At 43.5% G+C, this 24,478-nt stretch overlaps 1 protein-coding gene across 1 annotated transcript in view; it reads right to left on the bottom strand.

Annotated features, from left to right (window-relative positions):
* The window catches only part of COL22A1 (collagen type XXII alpha 1 chain), a 214,455-nt gene that overhangs the window by 101,156 nt on the left and 88,821 nt on the right, over window positions 1–24,478 (bottom strand). The window contains exons 12-14 of the mRNA XM_009285084.1: window positions 7,392–7,445; window positions 5,979–6,032; window positions 984–1,037 (exon numbers count right to left, since the gene is read on the bottom strand). Coding sequence (XP_009283359.1) covers window positions 984–1,037; window positions 5,979–6,032; window positions 7,392–7,445 — 162 coding nt within the window. The remainder of the gene's footprint in view (window positions 1–983; window positions 1,038–5,978; window positions 6,033–7,391; window positions 7,446–24,478) is intronic.

Here is a 24,478-nt window from a genome sequence, read left to right as displayed (position 1 = left end):
TGGATCAGGCTGCCCAGGGAAGTGGTGGAGTCCCCATCCCTGGAAGTATTTAAAAGACGTGTGGATGAGGCGCTTAGGGACATGGTTTAGCTATGATTCTATGATTCTATGATTTCATCATCTTCAAGCCTAATACAATTCAGCCTTAGACCATACAGGGAAACAGCATGCACCTGGGCAAAGACAGAAGTGCACAAGCTCTTTTGAACACATTGGACCCCTTTGTAGTGAGCTGTAAAGCAAGTCCTCGTCCGGCACAGGGAAATCTTTCGGTGCATGAGCACATCTGCTATGCCACTAAAGCGCACTGATGTACAGTCGAGTCATTAAACATCAGAAAATCCAATCAGCCTTTACAACACCAGCTTAAAGGCTGCCTCCATAATTACCAAGGTGAGACCACAAGACAGAGATGCTAACTTGATAGACTCTGATTTATTTTGGTCTTGCTGTCCATTCATTCAAGGCAGGTTTGTCCCCTGAGCCCAAAGGCTATTCCCTGACAGTTTTGAAAATATGATTGGAAACTTGCTGGGAGGCGGTATTTTTTCTTGGTGTTATGATGAAGTTTTCAAGCACCATATAAATGGTGCATCAACATATACCAAAGCAATTGCATTACAGTGGGAGCATCACAAAATCACCAGCTGTTATCTCTGTAATCAAGTCATTTCTACTGACGTCTCTCTACTGGCCACCGGTCTGTTCTCATTTAAGGAAATCAGAAGAAACTCAATGAAGTCAAGAAAATGTCACTATTTGGACATAGTACAGGTAAGCGGTCAGACATACCCCTATAACTGCTTAATTAAAAAAGATAGGTGGGCAGAACACACCGAAAAAGTGGAGAAAGTTTCTAGAGTGCCAAAAATTTAATAAGAGCTGACTTACCGAAAAAAAAAAAAAGATAGGTGGGCAGAACACACCGAAAAAGTGGAGAAAGTTTCTAGAGTGCCAAAAATTTAATAAGAGCCATGACTTACCGGTGCTCCTACGTAGCCTTTAATTCCTGGAGGACCCTGTTTTCCCTCAGATCCCTGGCAAGGAATTGAGATACAGTAAAACATCAGAAACTGTTTCACATAAAAGACCAAGAATAAAATCAGTTATTCAGAGCTGTAGCTTGCACTCCTGGGCTCACAGCGGGCTGTTGAGGCTTCTCGACTGTCTCAGTGCTAATACACAGAGCAGTGTCTGACTTTCCAGCTACTTACCCAAAGTGACACCCCAATGTTTTCCTCTGTCCCCAGTGCTCAGACATCAGCAGGTTTATTCTTCAGCTTTCAGTCTTGCCCTACAAAGGCAAACTGGCCCATGCAAGTTCCTCTGCAGGCTATTTCAGAAGCTTTGGCAATGGCAGTCGTTGCCTGCCTGTTGTGCGCAGGGTGATTGAGCTCTATCTTGACTCCTGAACACGCTGTCGGTGCAACAAAGCACAGGCGTGCATTGCTGCAGATGTTGCAGCAAAGGCTGCAGCTCAGCATATATGAACCATAGACTTCAAAGTGTTACATATTTTGAAAAGTAAATGAAAAGAAACAGATCAGAACTATATTCTCCAATGTTTATTTTCAGCATAAGTGAGAGAAATGCAAGAGGATCAGGTATGTTTCAGCAGTTCTTCAGCTGGTTACACACTGACTCTCCCTGGAGAAGGTAAACTGAAATGGAGAGCACTCTTGCTGTGTGCTTTTATGTACCTTACAATGCATGCAAATGGTCTGGATCCTCAGCTGAACAGGATCAGCCCTCAGAGCCACCCTATGGAGGCAGCCTGGGCCTGACAAGGTGGCCATGAGAACTGGTTAGATCTATTATACCACCTGTTTAGCTGATTATTTCGTTACTTATCTCACTTTCCTTTTCTTTCTCCTTTCTCATCTTGTCAACTCCTGTATTGGGTGGCTGTAGTGGATAAGGCTTTAAAACAGATCAAGATTTTATTTTTAAATAATTTCTACGTTTCATATTAATAGATGTTTCTTATTAAAAAAAAATTAAAAATGCGAGATGTGTTTGCAATGAACTGTTAGCAGAACCGAAGCTTTTTTGTCCCAGTGGGAGTGCCCAGGAGGCTGGTCATGTCACACCACTGTTTACACTTGCCTTAGCCCAAATGATAATCTCATTTGGAGCAGTCGTTAAGCACAGACCTGGCAGGCTGGCTGGACTGTACTTGGCTGCTGTTTCACCTCCACTTTAAGCAATGCATTGCCGAAACTGTCCCCTCCCTCTGCCAGAGAGGACTTGACTTGTTAAAGCAGATGAAGCCGTGCCCTGAAGCTTGAGAACAGTTCATCAGCCCAGCTGTAACGTGGTTGAACCTGTGTATCGAAGCGAACCACACTGCAAACTCGGAGGGGGGGAGATTCACGAACAGGTTAACAAGAGCTGGACTTAGGCACAATCAAAGGTGGCTCTGGGATCTCTACAATATCAGGCACCTGAGGACCTCTGCAAGGTCAGGAAGCGGTGCAAGTCCTCTAATGGCAGAGGGAGAGCAGCAGGCATGCACTTAAATCTCTGCCTTCAGCCCACAGAAAAATACTACTATCAAAGTGTAGGCGAAACTCCTACAGAAATAGAGGCCTGCTCCGAGTTGTCCAAATTATCAAAGTCCAACTCAGTACCATTACCTAAAACATGGTTACAACATTCAGCAAAAATTATAGAGAAACTGGGTTTGTCTGGATGAGAAGACTTGCTGATCCCACTCAAGGCCTGTGCTGAGATCATGTCTGGTAAACCAGAGAAGTGTGAGACCTTCAACAGCTGAAGCAAACAAGAAGACGGAAATTTGTCAAAGTGAAACTCTTACCTAATACTTTATATTTCAAAGGCTTGATTTTTTTTCCCTCTCCCTCTGTTTTTTCTATCAAGTGTAGATAACTGTCAGTTCAGATGGGAATGCTATAGCTATGTCAGTGCCATAGCAATGACAGCCAAAAAAAACCTCTTTAACCTTTTATTAAAGATACAGAAAATAAAGAAGGAAAAGGTTGAATATTTGCTGCAGAATTTTACAGGCTAAAGGGCCTGGTCTTAAAAATTCAAGCTTTGTTTCACTGCTATAATATCATACAGTGAGGGACCTGAGCTATGGCCTTTTTTCTCTGGACCCACTTACTCCATTTAAATTAACGTGCCAGGTCCCACATATTTATGCGGGAGCCTTCTCCACTGACCAGTGGATATTTCTTGCCATCTCAGACCACCGTGGCATCTGCTATAACCAGAAGTTCCAACACCGATTAGCACAAGGCTGACTTTGAGAGCTCTTCTTTGCTTCCACCAGCTCGTAGCCAGCAGGATCATACATCCTTCTTGGTGAGTAATGAAGTTTACCCACCAAGTTTGATGAAAAAGAAAAAAAACCCAAACACCAAAAAACCCCACACATTTTTATGATGAAGACACTGAGCTAGGAAAAATCTCCCCTGGAGACTTCACTGAGCAGCAAAAGCAGTAAAACTGGAGGTGACAATCTGAGGCCATTTCATTCCTGTAACCCATACATGTACCCTAATGGGCTCATCATCCATTACGGTACCTCTGTGGATTGAAGTTCTATCACCAGAAGTCTGCAGGACCCTTACCTGTGCTACTGGAAGCTTCACACAATTAATGAGGCCTGTAAAAGCTGCGAGGCACCTCTTTAAAAGAAAGTACTGGCAATTCCCACTGAGACAAAAGACTGGAAATCCCTCAGCCAAGCAGATAAACAGGGGGCTGAATTTCCTGGGGTACACGTACAGCTGCTGAGCGTGCACTGCGCTTGCCTAGCTCAATGCAAATTATGATGGATTGAGCCGGGAAGGACCGCATCCCAACCAACCAGAGAAACTGCAAGGTAGCTCTCCCTGGAGCCTGGGGTAGAGCCCAGAGCCACTGTATTGATGCTGATGATTTTAAATAAAAATAAGTGATCTGGCAAAAGACAATCATTACAACAGTAATTGGAGATGTGACCTTTCTGATTGCTCTACCTCCGTCCATCGCTACATACCCCGTTCCACACCAGCGAGGTGGCTGGGCTTTATGCCGAGGAGTAAAGGAGTGTGGATTCATATTTTAGATTTTAAAGCCCTGTCAACAAAGTCAGGATTGTTTCTTAAAATAGCTCAGGCCAGAATCCAGCTCAAGGACACTGCATATAGCCAGCACATCCGTTGAAGTAAATAAAAATCACTGTGAAAGCACACGATCGTTTTATATTTAGCCACTGTAGCTGAGAGGCTGGGGTTAGCCAAGCTTGCCTCTTCCCTGGGAGCACTTAGCACTGCCTAGTCAGATGTCTTTAAGTCCAGCCCCACCAGCACCTATCCTGCCAGTCCATAGTGCTGAACTTCTATTCAGCATTGCCTTGTTACTTGGCTGAACTATATGCGCCTCATGACCCTGGTGGGAAATATGGAGCATTTTCCAGGATCAAGCCCTTCTGGAGGTAGATGTTGATGCCTTGGTTTAGCTTGGTTTGTAAAAGCTTTGCAAAGCAAGAGTGAGGAACTTCATACCACAAGGAGCATCGTATAGCCTACTGGTTTGTAATTCCACTACAGGAATTACAGGATTCTGTAATTTCTCTGCAGGACAGAGAAAAATACGTATTTATTTATATGATAGGAGAGATGCAGCTGACAGGCATTTGTGGATGATGAATCCAGTTCATTTCATCCACTCTCAAATCCCACTGAAGGGCAAAACAATATCCAGAGTGCCTCCAGCTCAGCCCAGCCCTGCTTTACAGCTGTCATTTATCCCCTGCTGAACATGCTGCCATGCAGCTTCCACAATCAACCCCTTTGTGTTGCTGAAGGCAATATGGCTCCCGCAGAGAACCGTGGGATGGCTGCCAAGTATTTCTGCTAAATCCACAAACACACCATTAGTTCCGATACCCTCCTGATGAGACTTTAGGAAATGATGAACATTTCCCTCTACGAAAAAAAAGACATTTTGGAGAAAGGGCCTCTCCATAGCTGAGGAGCCCAGAAGGACCTATATAAATGAACTGCTTCACAGAGTCCTCTCCGACAGAGCCAAGTGACAATCAGGACTGCATATGGAAAGGTGTTCAGGTACTTAACTTCTATTTGAGGACAAAGGCATCAGTGAACTCAGTGGGAGGTTTAGATGGCTAGATATGGCTCTTCCAGAAAGATGTGATGCTCAAAGGCCTTTACTCATACAGGAACAGAACTGGGTGAAGTAAATTTGGGCAATCAATCTGTTGTCCTTGCAGCACCTTTCATAGGCTGAGCTGAACTTGCTGTGCATGATGCCCCTGAAAACACACTTGTCAATCTAGTGCACCATCTTCTTTTTGTGTTATAGAAACAAGACTGAAACCACCTGAGGTGTAGTTATCCCCTCAGTAACCAGGGTACAAGGTAAGGAGAGCTGAGACTTTGAAAGGAGGTTAAAGAATTGCTCATGAGAAAGGCTTCAAAGTTCAGGCACATTTCTGACGCTCAGCTAAGTCTCACCAGATCCCCATTCAGAAGTACCTTGTTTGAACCAAACCCAGTGATATAAGCATTGGCTCAAGTTCTGTATCACTTTGCCACTGTCTACTGGTGCAAAACCGAAGCTCCCAAAATAGGCAGAAACATCCAGGCTAGGATCTCTCCATGATTATTTTTTTTCCAGTCGTAGAGTAGGGATAATAATTCTCACCTGCATCTTTGTGAGAGTTGGGAAGGCTTACTGAAGACATGAAGCAAGGCTTATGTGCCCCAAAACATGTTCTCTTCACCTTCTCCAGCTACGCTGCTGATTGAACAAAAGGTATTTCTTCTTTTTACATACCTTGCCTAATTGCTGATAGACCCCTGATGAAAATGAGCATTTTGAGTTTCTTCATTCACCAGTGAGAATACCAAAAGTCATAAACATAAAGTAATTCAAGCAATCCACACATATAAAAAGTCAGTGAAAAAAATATGCCTGTCCATGTAAAGAAAGAATGGAAAGCTTACCTTTGGACCTGCTGGCCCAGGCAGCCCAAATGCTCCCGGCTGTCCTGGTCGACCCTGCAAGTAACAGCAATATCAGGGGTAAATTCTAATCTTTTATACATAAAGGCTAGGATGGCTCAAAACAGTCATTACATACAGTTTTAGAAATGGAAGCTCTATCCAGTATCTACAGTCCTGAGTACCACTATCCAGAGAGCTGAAAGTTTGCAGTGTCCTTTCTTCACAAAAATAAAAGCAGAAAGAGACAAACCGAAAACTGAAGTAGCTATTCATCTGCTTTACAAAAACAACGACCTAAGTAGCAAGAAATGAGTTCCCTAAATTATGAACAGCTTGCACCGACTACAATCTACAAACATGGACTCCTTGGAAATATCATAATACATTTGTTCTTGAATAGTGACCTTTTAGTGCAATAAACACGTCCTATAAGAAATTCTGCAAGTACAAGTTTGTCACTGTCTGATCCCAGATTATGCCATGTGTGATGTGATGAAGTTGCATGAGTTCTGGAAGCTACGTGGGAAAATTATCACAGTTTTTCCAAAGTGGGACAGTGTGGCACAAAGCAGAAATAGGATGTAAGTGACAGGAAAAAAAAGAGCTTTTCTGCTGCATACCACTACTTTTGCATGTGCCTGACCTTCCGAAGAGTCCTTTCCCCAGGTTCCTCCAGTCACCACTAAATGACTGCCACAAAGGGACAGTGAACGAGATGATAAAGGTCCACCATCAGGATGAAGATAATTCAAAGGGATGGTCGTCAAGCAGGGGAAAGGAGGGAAAGCTCTAAAACACACTTATATAAGATTCTGGAAAATGTGTTTGTGGTTTTATGCCTCAACTGTAGTCCTCTTAAAGGCAATATTTGGTATGCTTCATCCTTCTTTGAGCTGACCCTGCACCTCCTCCTTTGCTCTTAGCTTTTACCAGTGCACAAGAGGAGTTCAGGTCCCTGCTTCTGTGACTAATATACATCTATTTCTCTCACCCCTGCCTGTTGCGCAAGCAAGAGGATGGTTCCCTGCACCCCCCGCCATCTCCGCTAGCTGATGACTCTTTGCCAGCCTAAAAACAAATGGCCAAGGTCTGCAGCTGCAGCTATGAACCAACACAGCCACAGCAGCGGGTCCCAAACCACAGGCTGCCACGACTGCCCCGTTTCCCATCTTAATGAACGGTAGCAGAGCTGCCCCGTGAGCCTCTCAGGATGGCTAATCCATACGACACCTGCCATCGCTGCAAACGTGCGAGGGAGAGTGCTGCGGCTATTAACCTCCTGCCATTTGTTTCTGCCGCTCCTAAAATGGCCGTACAAATCCCCAAGACATGTTCCACTCAATACAGATTGATTTCCACTGCCTGCCTTGTACTAAAAGGCAAGGATTACATGGGAGGAACAAAAATGCTTACGGCTTCTCCTTTTGCTCCATCCTTCCCAGGGGGGCCAGGTGAGCCCAGGGACCCCTGTAACAACAACAGAATTGTCGTCAGCACAATATTAACACCCATTGCAAGTGCAAGGACATGAGTAACGCATCAAGACAAGAATAAGGAATGAGGAGACTCACTTCAATGCAAACATTTATTATTTACAGTCTCTGGAGGAGCTGCTGCTGACATTAACACACTATGGCCGATTGATGAGCTGCTAATGAGAAACTAGGCACTCTTGGCCACTTAACTCATTTAAGAATAAATTAATATAAAAGCTCTGCAGCTTTTATATTAAAAAGTGCAGACACGTAACCATTGAGTCATCTTAACATCATCTCCCCTCAGCGTCTCTGTCCACCATTCCACTGTCTCAAAAAATGCTGTTTTGTCACTAAATACTCAATGTTTTTTTTTTCACTCCTTGCTTGTACAACATCCACCCCAAAGCTCAGAAGCCTCTAGGCACAGCTATAATGCACATAAGTAATGAGCTTAAAAGCAAACAGAAAAGAAGCCTTGAAAAACTCAAGCAGTCCTCAGGAACTGCCCTGGCCACCGGGAAGCGAGTCTCAGGGCTGTGAACGTGCAAAGCCATAGAAAACAAATAAACAGAAAACCAGGCACCACCTTTTAAAGCTTCCTATGCACCAGGACAAATGGAACTAAGTATGTTGAGGTTGGCAGCACCACAGTTAACGGGGACTGCAGCAAATGCAGGGAAAAGGCAAGGTTTGCTGCGTGCAGCTGGCAATTTAAAAAACAAATGGAGAATGGAAAGACAATAGACACACAACAGGCAAGCCAATGTACATGGTGAGGAACTGGCTCGGTGTTTTTACTTCTAGGCACTGCAGCACTTTCTTTTTAAGTATATTGTAAAAAAAGGCTCAAATGAGAAACCGACATGGGCACTGCAAACTGCCACTCTGGGCTGTGATTATACTGAGCTGGTTTGTTGTGTATTATTTGGAGGCGGATCTTGCCTTGCAATCCTGAACATTTGCTATTTTACAAGAGGTGGAAAAAGTTTAAATTCCTAAAATCCCTCCTGCAAATTATATTTAAGGCATTTCTGACAAATGTGTCCAAAGTAAATACTAGTCGACAGAGCAAGCTCAGTGCAGGATAATTTTTTTTTTTTTAAGATTGATGACACAGTAAGCAGCTGAAGGCCATCTCGGACCAAAAGTTATTTATGTTCAATGCAAGAAAGGACGTGATAATCTTTGGCCTTCCATGTCTCATATTGAAGAAACACTGGTGTTTCTGTATGTGGAGGCATTGGCATTGAGCTTCTATTCTGTTTCATTCTTCTCTTCTGTTTCGGAGTTTTACAAAGTTTAGACAAAGTTCATGCCCTTGAGATCTCCACACGTTTGTCAAATGTGGCTGAGCATCATCAAAAGGTTTAAAGATTTTAAGGTGCACTTTGCTGAAAAATAGTACAACAGCGTACTCTCCTTTTCTTAGCACCTTCCTAACAAAAAACACAGAGGTAAAACAAAAGACTTAGAAGAGGGCCTGTTTTCATTAGCCTTGCACAATAGCTTTATAAACTCTTAAACTTTTCACAGTATGATTAATAAAGACTCGGACTTACTTTTTCTCCTTTATCCCCTTTCAGTCCAGGAAAGCCGGGGGGCCCTTCTTCACCCTACAGCACCAACAAAAAAAATACCTTATATGAGGTATGAAATGCCATACCATTCTGTGGTATATTTGTGTATTTTAGGCAGCACAGTTATCATCTGTTGAGAGTCAAGGCCAACTTCTCCTCCTCGCTGTAACAATACTGTTCTCAGTCACCTGTAACTTGCCCATCTTTGAAGAGGTTCACTTTCAATTTTCCATTCCAGTGTCTTCCTCTGGCTGAACCCTCCCTCCCCTCCTTTTTGTAAATACCATCCAGACCCAGTCTTTTTCCAAGAACAAGATTAGAGACCTATCCTTGTTAAATAAAAGTATTTGAAGCATATAAACATTTCACTGAGAAACTCTCCTGTTGCCACATTTCAAAGCACGAGGACTTGAAATTTGGCATGGCCAACTTACTGCCACACCAAATTTCCAATGGCATGGAAATTTTTGGAAAAACCCAAATGTGGGAATTTTTTCCCCTTTATCTGCTCACATTAGGCCAAAACGTAACCTTGGAAGCCACTCCATTTAGACCTTATCAATAAGTACTTCTCATAGTCAACAGCTAACTTCACCAAAGATTCAGAGTAGGTTTCAGCCAGAGCTCTGTGAACAGAGCAGGACTATGCCGGCTGTTGTGGATCCCTTGGTCGTGATCCAGTAGCCTGCCTACGTCTGTTCTGCATGTTCATGCTCCGACTCATGGCACCCAGGTTCCAGCATTGCTGGATTTTACAAGAGATGTTGGCATGAGTCCTTTAATGGACTGTTACCAGTGTCTCTTCTACCTGAAACAGTGGACATCGGTATGTGGGATGTAAAGCCACTAGCACTGCTGGCAAATGACATGCCACAAAGCAGACCTAAGTGACTGAGAGCTTTTTCCCTATCTGCTTTTGTAAAAACCCAGTAACACAGAAGAATCTTGTTGAAAGAACGTTAAAGTGGCTAAGCAATTGATGTATATATTTCTAAGTTGCCTGTATATACATGAAGACTACCTACATATACAGATAAATTCAGGCCAAATTCTGTTACACTCAGTCTTATATGTGACCTTTTTTCCCTGCAGGAGTAGTCCAGCAGACTTAGGTGGATGAATTCCTAGGACAAGGCTCCAGTCAATGTCAGACAGAGTGACAAAATCTGGCTTTATTTATTCATAGGTATATTTGGCATTTAAAGGTTAATAAAAGATAGTATCTGGAAAGTTTCTGTGCTGTATATGCAAATTAAAGTCATTAGATACTTTTATAATCACATTTCTTGCTAACTGAATCTTCATGAAGCACTCTGTCTCGAATTTGCAATGCAGCTAGTGGTAAAAATCAGATCTGCCGTATTTGAATGGCTCCCTAATGAGATAGAAAACTCATCAAATAGCAAATGTGATTTTTAAGGAAATCATTTGCTCTGAGAGGTCAATATAACTTGAAGGAACTGCTGTTCCATGGCAAAGTGTGCAGCATAGGTAGGAGAACGATATGTGTCTTTTCTATGCAAAGTAAAGGAATACAGTTAATTAGCTTTTTCTCTTGCCTTTTTTTTTTCTTTTTTTTTCTCCATGACGTAGCAACTCCTTGGCACAGCTGAACAAATTAATCCTAGCATCAGTCAATAAGTTTGATCCACAGCGCTCATAGAGCCATTCATGCTGGACAGGACCTCGTAAGGTTTCAAGTCCAACCTCCCAGTCAAAGCACCATCAACACTGAATTCAAACCAAGTTGTTCAGGGTTTGTCCAATTTGGTGTTGAAAACCTCCAACATACTTCCCAGATGCAAATGGTAACTTGCCTCCTAAGCCAATAGCATCACAGGAAAAGAAAAAGGTTTTTTCCTTTTGCATTTTTTTTCATTAACTAAAGCAGTGTGATTTTGTCCTTTTGACTCTTAACAGATGTCAAGCAGCTGCCTACAAAGATGTGAAGCCCAGAGCAGATTTGTGGGCCCTCACAGCCAGGAGACTGTATGGACGTTTGCAGGAAAGAACTGTAGACTGTCTCCCACTTGGTGACCATACATGCCAGAGGCGGTTGCTCAACCCAAACTGCCACCCACTGACCAGCTCCAGAGTCACCAGGCAGGGGAGAGGGACTTCAGGGCTGCACCATGCTCAGGAATATGTGATCCAGCAAAGCCCAGCACTGCCATACATCAGACAGCCCGGCACAGAGCTGACCCTTTAATGGAAATAAAGCTAGAGAGTTTTACCAGCTTGCAGTGGAAATCTTTGAGTATCCACCAGCTTTACCAGTTCCTCCCCAAGAAGAAAACTGCACAGAAGCAACATAGACTCTAGAGACAGGTTTAACGTCTCCTGGGGAACCGCCACTGAACGCCTCCAGGCTAAAGAATGGAAAGGGCTCCTACTTCTGCCCCTTTCACTGACTCCCCATTAACCCTGGCTAGCTGCTTTGTATCCCCCACTACGCAGAAAAACCTGTCAGGCTAAGGGTAAGCTCAGCAGCTGTTTGAACCTCAATAAAAGCACAAGAAGAGATTGTATTGCCTGGGTCAAAACTCTCACGTTCACCAAGTAAACTGCATAACCTACAGGACTGAGCAGTGGAAGAGAGCAGGAAGCAGAAAAGCATCGATGCTTCTGTGCTTGCATAGTGCCAAAGTAGATGTGACAGGCAGGGATAGGAAAGCAACGAACAGCTTGCACCCTTAACTCACAGCCAGCTGCCAAAACCCCCACTGAGGATGCAGCTAACTGGAATGGAGCCCTGTTGCCAGAGCAATTTACTTCATCAAGCAACTCCTTTTTTTTTTTTTTTTTTAAAACTACCCAACTTCATGAACTGCATCGCAGAACGATCACCTTTTCTTTTCACTTGTCCACCAGATTTTTTTGATCAGGTAAAATGCCAAGCATTGTGCTCAGCATGCTGCTAAGAACTAGGGAAGTGCTGGTGTACCCAAAAGGTGTCTGTTCCCTCCCCTCAACCCCTCCAATTAGGTCAGTTGGGTTAGCAAAAGAGCTCGCCTCTCTCTCCAGCACTTGTGGATTGAGGGGGTCTGCCAGCGCATCTATCCTGAAAACCACTTTCTAAAGCCAGGAAAAGTTGCAATTAGAGAATGACAGAACTGGCCAAAGAAGAAATCACAGGGGCCTGAAATAACGTTGTTCAAGAGGAGTTCTTGCTGGGGAGGTTACAGCTCCAGCAATTAAACTCAAAAAGAAGGCAGCAGATTTTCCTGATTACTTTCCCTTTTCAGGCTCATGGGCATGCTGTCCTTTTCTTATCCACTGGAAAGCCAGCCACCTATGTTTAGTTTCATCCTCTGTGCTGCACGGCCAGTGGCCTTTAATCGAACATTTCCACCAAAGTTAGCAAGAGAATAAACACCTTCATTAGCTCACCGTTGACAAAATATTTGTCAAAAGAGCCTAGATTTAGCAAGCTGCCATCTGATCTAAAGCAGCCAGAGGACTTTTCTTGCAATATGGCTGTGAAGTGCAATCAGTCACATGGAAGCAGATACTGCAGAGCAAGAGAGGGCAGGCAGGTACTGCAAGCGCTGAAGTCATATACTGACACAGACTGTGAGTACACAGAGGTTACGTAGTGCACAGGTAGCTACATATTTCTACAAATGCCATTTTTTGCTTTTCAGTAGTTATTCAACGATTATTTACTTGAGTTAAAGCAACGCCTCATTTATTCCCTGCTTGGGTCACTCTGCTGGACACTGTATGAGTAAATACTAAATTACAGTCACTACACTCCAAAGCTCCGTTTAAATTGCAAGCAATGTGTAAATATAATAACGAAATAGCAGAGACAGAGAGCACAGGCCAGTGAAATAGCTGCCAAGCAGACACGGTCTGCAAGTGCGCTGGGCTGAAGGATCCAGCCACCACAGTGGGAAAACGGGCAGCCTTTGGCATCAAGCCCTGGGGAAGAAAAGCTTATGGCATTCCTTGCACCAAGGCCAAACCTGGCTGTGCCACTGAGAGGGATAAAAATAATACTATATACCCACAGGCTGGCTGTGTTCCCGGCTTCAACACAACGAGATTCTGGTGGTGACATGTAAACCACACCTATCTGTTTATGCCATGCATTTCTATTTCCACCCATCTACTTTATGGATAACTGAACTTCGAAGGCTGTCCCTTTCTGGAGAAACATCTGGACCAGAATAGGAAGGTAACAAGGACCAGGCCCTCCAGGGAACTGGGAAGAAGCAGCAAAGGCAGAAAAGACTATCGTTGAGGAGGGCAACAGAGTATAGTTTCTAAGGTAGCTTCCCTTAGGCTTAGCCTACACTTTCTGGAGTAGTTTTATGCTGTAGGTGGATGACCTATTGCTTCCTTGGTCAATAGTTTCGTGGACAAAAACTTGAATGTGTAGGTAGTTGTACCTGTGAGGAAGTGCATTAACAAATATGGCAGCTTGGCTTAGGAAGTTCCTAAAATACTGAATACTGCAAGCTCTGAGGATGTAGCACTAGAGAAATCACTCTGAAAACTCCATCTTTCATTCCTCAAAGAATTGATATAAATACTGCAAGCAAATTAGGAAGGTTTTCTGAGCCATATTAAAACAAAAAGTTTAGGCAGAATTCAGTAAAAAGGATAGAATTTTGAATTTGCTTGTATTTACTTTTTAATGGAAGTGTTCAGAGCCACAATGGATACAGAGCAAGGCCTAAGCACTACTTCTGTCCTTCCTGGGGGGTGTCAGAGCAGGGCTTACATGGGCACATGGTTTGTCCAGACACAATGGACAAAAGGAAATGCCACATCATGAGGAAATTCAGAGCACAGGCAACACTCAGCTGCTGCAGACAGAGTACTGGGGTGACGAAGAATAAAGATACAACCCTTGGCTTCAAGCATATCATCCATTAAAAATACAGCGGTGAGCTGGGGAAGTATAGACACACCCAGGTAGATTCCTTTATTAGCTAGTGTACATGAGCAGAGTTATCCGATTTCTACATTTGAGCAAGGATGTCTTCCTGGTACACCAGCGTCACATGGATTTACCAGATCACACCAGCTCTAGGTTAGTGATCCCTCCATGGTCATGAAGGTTGTTTGGGGTTTTTTTAATCCCTCCATTACATGCTCACCATATTCACATGTAGCTTAACTCGTTGGATATCATCCAACAATTCACCTCACTTGGGTTATATTGAGCCTCACTACCCCACAGAATCGCCTGAACATTATGTACATGGTCTGTAACCAAATTATATCTACATCCCATGTAGATCCTCAGATGGCTGAATGGAGATAACTATGAAATTAAAAAGCAGATGACCTAATTGCTAGATGATATGTTTCCTCAGATTGGGAACAACTAATACAGAGATTTTGCCATATCCAGCCTCATAGCAGAATTTCTCTGAAAAGAAAGACACCTAAAATGGAGGAGGAAGGGATCTGCAGGTATATGGAAAGATACAGAGATAGAACAATTCAGTATTACCTGATCATAGACAGACATCAAAAGCACACAAAGGAATAATCCCTCAGTGATGTTTTTAAGCAATCTACTCAAGTTTAACTGCTTTTCTTTCCTCCACTTGCAGCTCCTCAAGCAGCTGCCAAGTTTACAAATATTTCTTCCAACTTGAGAACAGCTGTGGCCTATAATCACATACTTTATTTCAAACTCTGGGTTGTGGCCTACGTTAATGGAAATGAGAGCAAACTAAACAAGAAAATAATGGGAAAAAAATCAGTCCAAAACACATGGTTAGATTCTCATTTGCCTGTCAAATTTGAGTAAATCACTGGACTTTCCTTCAGCTTACAGAGCAGATGATAGAAGATAGATCATTCTAAGGTCAATTCTATACGTTTTCTTTATTTTCTTTTCCAAACTGGTCTACATCTAACACAAAAGTACCACTTTTCTAATCCTAAAATGAAATTAAAAAATCTAACCCTGTCACAAATGTCAATAAAGGTGTCATTGGGAGACCTTCAAAAATCTGCCAAGCAGAACCCCATGAATCACACACTCAGCATATTGACAGCTGCGCAAACTGGGGGATCTATATCCAAGGTAAGAGACAAAATAGCAAGAGCTGAAGAGAAACAGAACAAAATGGGCAAGATTAAATGGGAACAGAAGCAAAATTGAACTGTGCAGTGTTACCACTTCACCATTAACACACCCCTCTCTCCTTTGTTAATTAACTTCACAGCATCTCTGTGAAAGGAAAGGAAGTTACAGCAACTGTAATACTGCTTTCATCTCATGAGGGTGACGAGTCGGAGGTACAGAGAAGACATATGAAAGGTCACAGAGTCAGTGCCCTAACCATGAGTTTATTCTTTCTCTCTCCTGGCTCTTTGGCCTGCATTTAACGTGGCAACCTGAAGTTCACAAAGAATAAACTAGAAGATCATGGGTAAGTGGCCTACTGCTGACCCATGGTTACCCACTGAACTGTTTTCACTGTTTGTTGAGAAAAGTGAAGAAGAGACAGAAGAGATGTCGCAGGTTGAGTGTGGTCTTCAGGTTCAAATGTCTGAGAACACTTCCAAGAGACTGCATGGTCTAGAAGGATGCAATATCTTTCTTTTCTAGGTTTTTCCATTCAGGAGCTACCAATTTGAGGAGGCTGAAATGAAAGATTTCACAACTTTATCTCCAGCAGCCATACAAAATAAATATTTTCTTGAAAAATATTGTAAATTTTGGGTTTGTCTTTTTTTAGAGTGGTGAGGCAAAGACAAAGGTTTTATTAAAAGCCAGGGATGATCTGCAGATCAACTGAGAGGCAGAGCTAGAGTGGATATATGTCACCCAGCTCCATTTTCAAAAGCTGCTGACCAGACAGGCAGCACAAATGACTGCCATTCTCTAACGCACAGATACAGGATTCTATTAGCTTAATGATGCTAAAACCCCATTAATATCTTGGCAAATTTGACATGAAAACTGGCATTATCTTCTCCTTCTACAAGAAATAAGACATTCATCTCAACTTGGAGTTCACTTTAGTTCATTCTAAGAAATGAAGAAAATCTTTTCTGCTGGGTCTCTGTATTATATTCTGATTTAACAAACAGAAAGGTCATGTGGACATGATACACAGGGGTCAATAGAAGTCATAGGCTTGGCTAGTCTATCAGGAAACCCAGCCCAGTATGCAGACAGCTGGTTAAATGATAGTTACGGACATTTCTTGTACTGCAAACATATCAAAGATTTTAATTAATGCATTGCATAGAAGTCAATTGTCCCCAAAAGGTACTTCCCCAGGAGAAATTCAGGAGCCCTTGTCTTTCAAGGGTCTCTGAACCCTTGAACCTTATCACAAACATCATGGACCCTACCATGAGACCAGAAGGGTCCTTCTGACCCTTCATGATATGATCCTAGTCATTGTTCTGGGGAGAGCAGGTGCATCATATTTCAGGGATACCAACAGATATCTTTCTCTGAAGAAACCTGATACCCCACCTTTGCATCAAAATAGGTAAAACAACAAGCTGTGTAGCAGTTAATTTGACACATGGTCACCCATAAACTTGGCACTGCAGGAGAGAAGATGCATCAGAGCTTACTGATGTGGTAAACAGCTATACCCTAATCAAGGTCATTTCAGAGTTCAGAATAGCCTGGAAACGTCCTAAAGACTTCAAAGCTGTCATTGGCGCCCAAGATCCTGTTCCTTAGCTTCATATTAGCTGCAACCCCACCGTGACACTCCTTCACTCACTGCATAAGTAACTGCTGAAAGACTGGGGTGGTCAGACACCTTTGACAACTACTGAACTGCTCATTCATCTATAATCACGACTTCCCCAAGAGGAGTACTTGAAGAAAGCATCTACCTCTGCAACAGAGAGAGCACAGGAGAGTACAAGGGGGAGCTGTTGTGTTTGAAATACTTTTGTACAACAGCTAGAAGAGTTGCTCAATCAATTGCTGAAATGTTCAAATTAAGAAACAGTCAAATGGTTTGCAGACCTATTTATGATTGAACATACTGAATAGGAGGTAGATGATAACTGGAATCAGTTGGTACCACAGTCCCACTACACAGAGGAATAACCTGAGAAATAAACTGGACTACAATGGGTTGGATTCCCAGGAGCAGGACCAATAGTTCCTGAAATTCTGTTTTTTCTTGTTTGCATGGTTGGGGCAAGAGGGTCCTCAATTAAAGATACATTTGTCAGACACTTTGAAACCTGAAAAACACAGCTCTGCTCTGAAAACTTCCTTGTCTTGAAGTACAAGCTGATGCTCCTTGCTGGCATCTGCCACTGCTCAGGACCAGACAAACAGCTTGCCAAGTGCTAGACAGGAAGTGTTCACTGAAGTAGAAAAATAACCCAGTCATGTATCATGACATTGATTAATTTATGTCCTTACACCTATAAGTAGCACACAGAAGATAGTTCTGGTCTTGTGGATGATTTGCCACGTACTGGTTGATATTTTGCCTTGCGAGAAACATCTATTAATTCCTTTTGCTCTGTTTCTGGGAAATTCCTGATGCTTCAGATCTCCACACAGCCCTCAGAAATTTCAGTAGCTCTGTGAAGAGCACATTAGGGCAGAGGAGTACTGTGTCAGAGCACTCCAAACTCCAGGGCCAATCTGCTCTTAAACATCTGCTGCTACTGATATTCCACGTTCACCCCCTAGAGTTTATTCCAGCACCTCACTGAAATGTGCAGAAAGCTTTTCCTCAAGATCAACCACATCATCTAGCCCATGATTTCTCCTCTCCTTGCAGAGCCCATTCCTTTCAATCTCTCCCTGTCAGTTAAATTTGCAAAATCACTGATCATTCTTCTCATTGCTCTCTGCAACGAGCAACATCTCTCCACATCTATCTTTAAATGTCATGCCCAAACTGGAGACAACATCCTGCCTTAAGTCTTATCACCACCTACTTATAACTTGCAATGATACGCCCCTGTTGACTGCCAAACATACCTGAGGCTGCTCAGCCAAGTCTTTGCCAAAATTCTAAATTGTTTTGGTCCAACCAGACATTTTTGTTTATAAAGTGATGCTGCTCCCTAGGTCTTTTTCATCTCAGAGTGCATTACAATGGTCATGATCATTCTTCCCATTTGACTTGAACACTGAGGTACAAGAAGGGGAAAAGCTAAGGCCAAGATCCCCTACGGAGCCAATGATATAGAGCCAGAAATACAAACTGAGTCTCCAAGAGACCCAAACCCACTCACAACACCAAATGCATCAGATTCTCTTGAAATAACAACCACTAACAGTCCACGCACCGTTTAACCAGGGAAATAAAGATTTGCCATGAAAAAACCCACATTTTTCCTCCTCTGGCACTTGCTACTATGTGCATGTCCATTACCCAGCAGGGTCTGAGACACAAATCACCATCTTACTGTCAAAGCCAGACACAACAGGCCTTGTGAACTTTGGGAGACATAAAATCTCTAGGTAGTGCTTAAGAAAAAGGGTGAGAGACCCAAAAGGTGAAATTAAATGTCCAGGGTTGTATTTGGGCAAGTAAAGAACAGCATGAAACACGGTGCTGCCATGGTCTCACCTGCCCTCACCTGCACCTTAAGAGAGCCCATGAACAAGGCACCTGCACCTTCTCAGCCATGAACAAGGAAACTCAGCCTGGCAACAGCTTTGATCAGTGGAAAGGGGAAAATCTGGCTGCTTCACTAGATAGATGTGAAAACATGTAGCAGGGAGAGGGGCTGAGAACGCTTAAGATGCTTTTGATAGACCAGTGATAGCAACTTGCTTCGTATAATGCTTCAGCTCTTTGTGATTCATTAGGCTACGAGATCCACTTCAGAGTGGGCTGCTCCAGACTGCTAGGAAAGCTTTTTTATTTTCCACCTAACAGGCAGCTAATCCATACCTATCCACTGCAATATCACTCTCAGGAGCATCCCGCATTCGAACCACAGTTATCAATGACAGAATCAAGGCGATCTGTTCCCCCCCTCCCCCATCTCTTCTATCAGAAGAAGCACAAAGTTGGCAAATCTTTCTCACATGCTTCCTTTCCACACTGCCAGTGGATCTTGGCAGAGAAATCCTCTAAAGAAACAAGTGCTGGAGACTTTGCAAACTTCTTGTTGCCAGTAGATGTCATTACATACCAGTAATGTACCTGCCAGCCAGGGGCCAATGCTGAAAAGAAAGAAATGTTTTCTAAGTTTATGTAAGGAAAAAAACCCAAGTTACTAGTATTCTTGCACTGCTGAGAATTAAGCTGTCACGATGCACATTTAGTATGTGATCTGGCTTCGAGTTGTTTATTACAATCTGCAGCTGTTATTCTGGGTCACAGAAAACCACAGAATTTATCTAAACCCCTCTAATTATTGTTAAGAAAAAGAACTCTATCAAACCACAGTTATTTAGCTCTGTAGAATGTACTTTAACTACAGTTAAGAGGACTCAAAAATACTCAACATGGAAGCTGAAGTCGCCCGCATACACAAGAGGATTCAGAACATACTCAGAGTAGTAAGGCAGATACTAACATTAATACACCTCACCTTTTAATCAGAAGATTCAGAAAAGAAATCACAGATATGGACGACTCCAGTGAGCTGCATGACAGCCTTAGGAAGTAGATGAGGTGTTATTATACAGATGTGTAAGTGCTGGACTGAGAGGCTAAGTGCTGAGTGACCTTAACCAGATGAAGTCAGTAGCTAAGAATGGTTCCTGAGAGAGATGATTCCCAGAACAAAAAATAATAAGAAAAAAACCTGCAGATATCACACTTTCACTTTTCATTACCAGGTCAGTTTGAGCTATGCTCACATTATTTTTTATTCTGCAATAAAGTAAGAAGATCTGAGTGGTAAGAAGCAAACCCTGAGGAGGCAATGTTTCCACAGCCACTGTCTCCAAGGAACACCAATTACTGGGCAGTTGGGGTTTGGTTTTATTTTCAGATTTCAAACTCAATAGTATCTCTAAATTTGGAGTGTTTTCCCATCTTGTTACTGTCAAGATGTGCTTCCTGAAAGAGCACTGCCCGCCGACCTGGATGCTGATGTGCAAAGGCTCCTGCTGCCTGCCGCTTCCTTAGGCTCTCGGAGTCACACTTCAGCTCACCAGCCCTGGGTAAGCTGGGTGGCATTTAAGAGTTTTGGGACTTGGTGACAATGTCTGAACACCACAGCAGCCCAAACAAGGCCTGTAACCTCACTGGAGCACCTTCCCTGCACCGGGCTCAAGGTTTCAGCAGTGAAAAGGACACACACACATCATCTCTTGGAGTGATAATTAGTTTTATTTGGAAGTTGCAGGGATAAGGACTAATTCTTGGTTCATGCAAGCTCAGGCTCACATCGTGTAAGCGCTCAGAGAGCACATCCTGCTTCTAGAAGTTCAGATGGTTGTTCCCCCTCCTTTGTATTGAAGCTGTTTTTAAGCTCTCACCTTTGGCCCTTGCTTGAACTACACTGCAGCAGCCTGGCAATGCCCCCTGCTAATCCTGACCCTGACTTGCAGAATCACTTTCCTGGCTTGGACTTAGACTTGCTTCATCAACCGTGGACCAGTCTGGTGATCTGGACTCTCAGCTGAACCTGACTACCATCACTGACGCCTCCTGCTCCCTCGCTGGGGTGCTATGGGATAAGCCCTGTCTGGTGAGGTCCCTGCCCTGCCAGTCATGGTATTGCTCCCAGCTCCATCTCCCTTCAGGCACAGCTGGTCCTTGCTGCACTCTGACACTCAGGGACCTGACTCTCAAACTTTATTATAGCTCTGTGTGTCTAAAACACCACTTCCAGCCTGAGCCTTACCTGCAACCAAGTCACACACACAGCCCTTCTGGTCCCAAAATTCATCCCTTAAAAATACCCAAGCAAAAGCTCTCCTTTGCCGTCAAACCAGCATGCAATATCAGACTCCAGCTATGTCTGGGGCACCTTTTGCAGGCAGACTTTTCTGCCTCATTTCCTTGTGCCCCAAGTTACTGGATGCTAGCCAGCCCCGACCCAGAGGCACTGTGCTCATGCTAATTTGGTGAGCCCTGCTGACAGCACAGTTCTGGGGTATAAGAGTTGCACGGCTTTCAGGTCAGACCCTTCTTATATTCAGCTGCCTTGGGGCAAAGAGAGAGAGCACAGGGCTCTGTGTGGATAGACTGTATCTAACAGGGTAGATTTCCACAGCTTTTCCAGAAGCCCTAAAAATGGCAATAACTCCAATTTGGAAGACAAGTGAAGGAAGGGGAAGCAAAACCTTTGTTTGAAGGATCTAGCAGGCAAGATATACAAAGCCTGGGGGGAAAGAGGTTCTCCAGCTTCATTGTGCAGGAACAAAGACTAGCTGCTTTGCCCAAGGTCAGAAAATCTGTTGCACCCGTTTTAAGCCTGGGTCTCCTGCAGCCTAGCCCAGAGCCTTAACTATCTGCCTGCTTTTCTTTTCTATGCTTGGTCTTGCAGTTACTGCATCTCTAATAAGCCAAGCCACTTCAGAGGTTTTATTCTCGTTAGAAATCCTATAATACTCCTTCTGCATTTTTATCAGAGCGAGTCATTACCATGAAAAAAAACATTGTTAGGAGAATATAGACTTAATCTACTAAAGTTGTTTCGCATAGTCATTGCTGCGTATGTGATTATTAGCATGAAAGGAAACAGATAAAGCACAAAGGGAAAGCTCGGATATTCTTGGAAACACATTAGTGAGGGAAGTCCCAGTGTAAACCATAATGAAACCTTCATCCACCACCTCTGCAGAAGGTGGGTGCTCCTGGTTAGAGTTTTCTCCTCCGACAGATTGGTTTCCTGTGGAAAATCACAGTAGTGATCACTTGACCCATTTGTTTCATGTCACCTTTCTTGTGTTTCCTACTCTTCCTCAACAGCTATAGACAGTATTGGCCCAAGCCCTGAGTGGGCTATGGAAACTTCTGTCCCCTTCTGGGCAATGAGGGTATTAAGAATATTCAAGAGCTGTACAGAAGCCTAAGAATAGCTACCAGCAGTCAGGCCAAAGGTCTAGCTAGCTCCTATCCCATCTGCAGCAGTGGCCTTATGGGAGACTTCTCCAGCCTACTGTCCTGCTATCACCAATCACAGTTTGCAAGAGACTCGCTGACGTCCTGAAGCAGAGATAATGTCTTTGTACTGACTAGATGTTTGCAGGTGTCTCTCTTTAGTTAACTCATACGCACTTTTTTAAACACACAAAATTTTAACCTCCAGAGCAGACTACAAAGAGGAGCTCCAATACCTATTGTATGAAAAGCAACTTCATTTTGTTCATTTTAAACTTGCCATCAGCTAGTTTCATTTGCTTCCCCTTAGTTTTTACAACAGAAGAAACAGTGGAAAATAATTTCCTACGATACCTCCATACCACTCAAAGTTTGACAGATTTTCATCATATCCTCTCCAAAGTCAATGCTTTTCCAAGCACCTTCCAACCTGCAGAGCCTTCTCAAGACTGTTGGCCTTTAGGATGCTAGAAGGGTGGCTCAGCACCATTGAGAAATACTCTGTAATTTGCAAGATGAGGGTGTAAGTTTTTGAAAGCCTCTAAGGTAAACTTTGTACAGAGGCTCACGATGTGGATGGCTGTGCCCCAGGAATGCAGAGCTCATACTTTACAGAACCTCCCTTGTCAAACATGATTTCCCTGACTTTGATCAAGAGTCACTGAAACCCCATCTTGCTTGAATCATCCTCAAAAATGCTCTACAGCTGTTGCTTCTGTCCTCACTCCTCTCCTGCACCTACTCCTCTTGGATCAACAGAAGTTTGAAGATTTGAGTTATAACCCTTGCAGGACCAGGCCATCTGGTCTAGCAAATATCCATCTGAATAACCTATGGAATAAAGCCAAAACATTGCCTTTCATGGTGATTGTGTTATAGAATTCGATATTTGCCCATGTATAATAATCAGTTCAATAACATAAGTGTGTGCAAAACAAGTGAATGAACACACAGTAAAGGGGCACACGTTTATGAGCAGAAATATAACAGACTATATCTAATGCCACAGGGATTAAACACTCCGAGGGCTGAAAGATGACAGTCAACAGTGGAAATTTAAGGCCCAATACAAAGCAGTGGCAGCTGAATCACACCTAACCAGGAAATCCACTTGAGAGCAGTTTACATGAGCACCTGTAGATGCATTATGTTATTTTCCTTTTTTTATATCTGTGCACAATGCATGTTTCTGCACATAAAAAGCATCCTCTACCAGGCTGGGATATTTAGGCCTGGCAGAACATGCTGGGCTGTTGCTTGAGCCATCACAGTGAATTTCCTGGTTTTCAAAGTCACACAAGACCTCATGTCGACATGAATTAGGTTTTTAGCCACAGCTGCTAGTATCTTTTGGTTTACCACTAATGATGTGCTTGGCATGTTATGTATTCTAATACAAGCATCATTTTGGCTTTAACTTAATGATATAACTGAGGTAATGGCCTGGAGAAGCAAGGCCAGTGCCTCTGCTGTCCTCCTGGAAAAGCAAAGGATTTGCCCTCCAACAAATGCCTCAGACCTCACATAATTGCCCTACACACAATACTTGGCAAAAGCATGATCTGGCAGGTGTTTGGCACTAGCACAGCTGAAGAGCAATACTATAACAAGGGGATGAGTTTAATCTTGTCATGTCAGTCTTTTCAAAGGTGAGATAACTTTATTCTATCAACACTTAGGATGTGAGCCTTGTGTTTATAAAGGAGCCCACAGCACATGCACAGCAACGATTGCACAGACTGCAGCTGTTTGAAGTCCAGCATCTCTGATCCAGTTTCCTAGCACTGGCCCATACCCATAAAAATCAAGGAAACATAAAGCTGTCACAGCCAGAGTGAAAACAAGAATTCACACTCGTGCAGCCATTACAGCACAGCAGGCAAACAGAAAGGAGCCACATGAATCTTCTCCTTCCAGGTGTTCTCCTATCTGGGAAGGGTTTCATTTCATAGGCTCTCCTCTTTTTTTCAGGAGTATAGGTGGCAACTAGCATTGCAGGCACTTGCATCCCAGCTCCCCGTGGTTCTGGCTACTTCCCTCTCATAGGCACTTCTTCTGACATCAAGACAAAGACATGGTACTCTGCTCCTACATGCAATAGTGATCCATCGTATGCACACCACCTGCATAGCTGATCCCCCCCACGTACAGTCCTACCCCTTTCTGCTGTTGAAGGCTCACCTTTGCACCTGAAAGCTGACCCTGAAAATGATCTTCTGTGTTCGGGAAAAATTATACACACAAACACATTGCCAAGGCGAGCAGCTCTAGTGCCAGCATGATTGGCAGCGGAGCGCTCTAGCGCAGTGTACAGGGGAGTTTCCCGAACCTGGGGAATCTGAAAGGAGCGAAGAGACCCACCAGGAGCCCGCAGCTCGCGCCACAGCGGCTGACGGGACCTGGGCAGGGCCAGGAACAATGGCGGCCAAGCCCCCACACATATAAAGGAAACCCCTGGGGAGTGCTAG

Source organism: Aptenodytes forsteri, unplaced genomic scaffold (assembly GCF_000699145.1).
Source record: "Aptenodytes forsteri isolate BGI_AS27 unplaced genomic scaffold, ASM69914v1 Scaffold182, whole genome shotgun sequence".
Taxonomy (NCBI): domain Eukaryota; kingdom Metazoa; phylum Chordata; class Aves; order Sphenisciformes; family Spheniscidae; genus Aptenodytes; species Aptenodytes forsteri.
The sequence above is the reverse complement of the archived record's forward strand: the minus strand, read 5'-3'. Positions and strand labels throughout refer to the sequence as shown.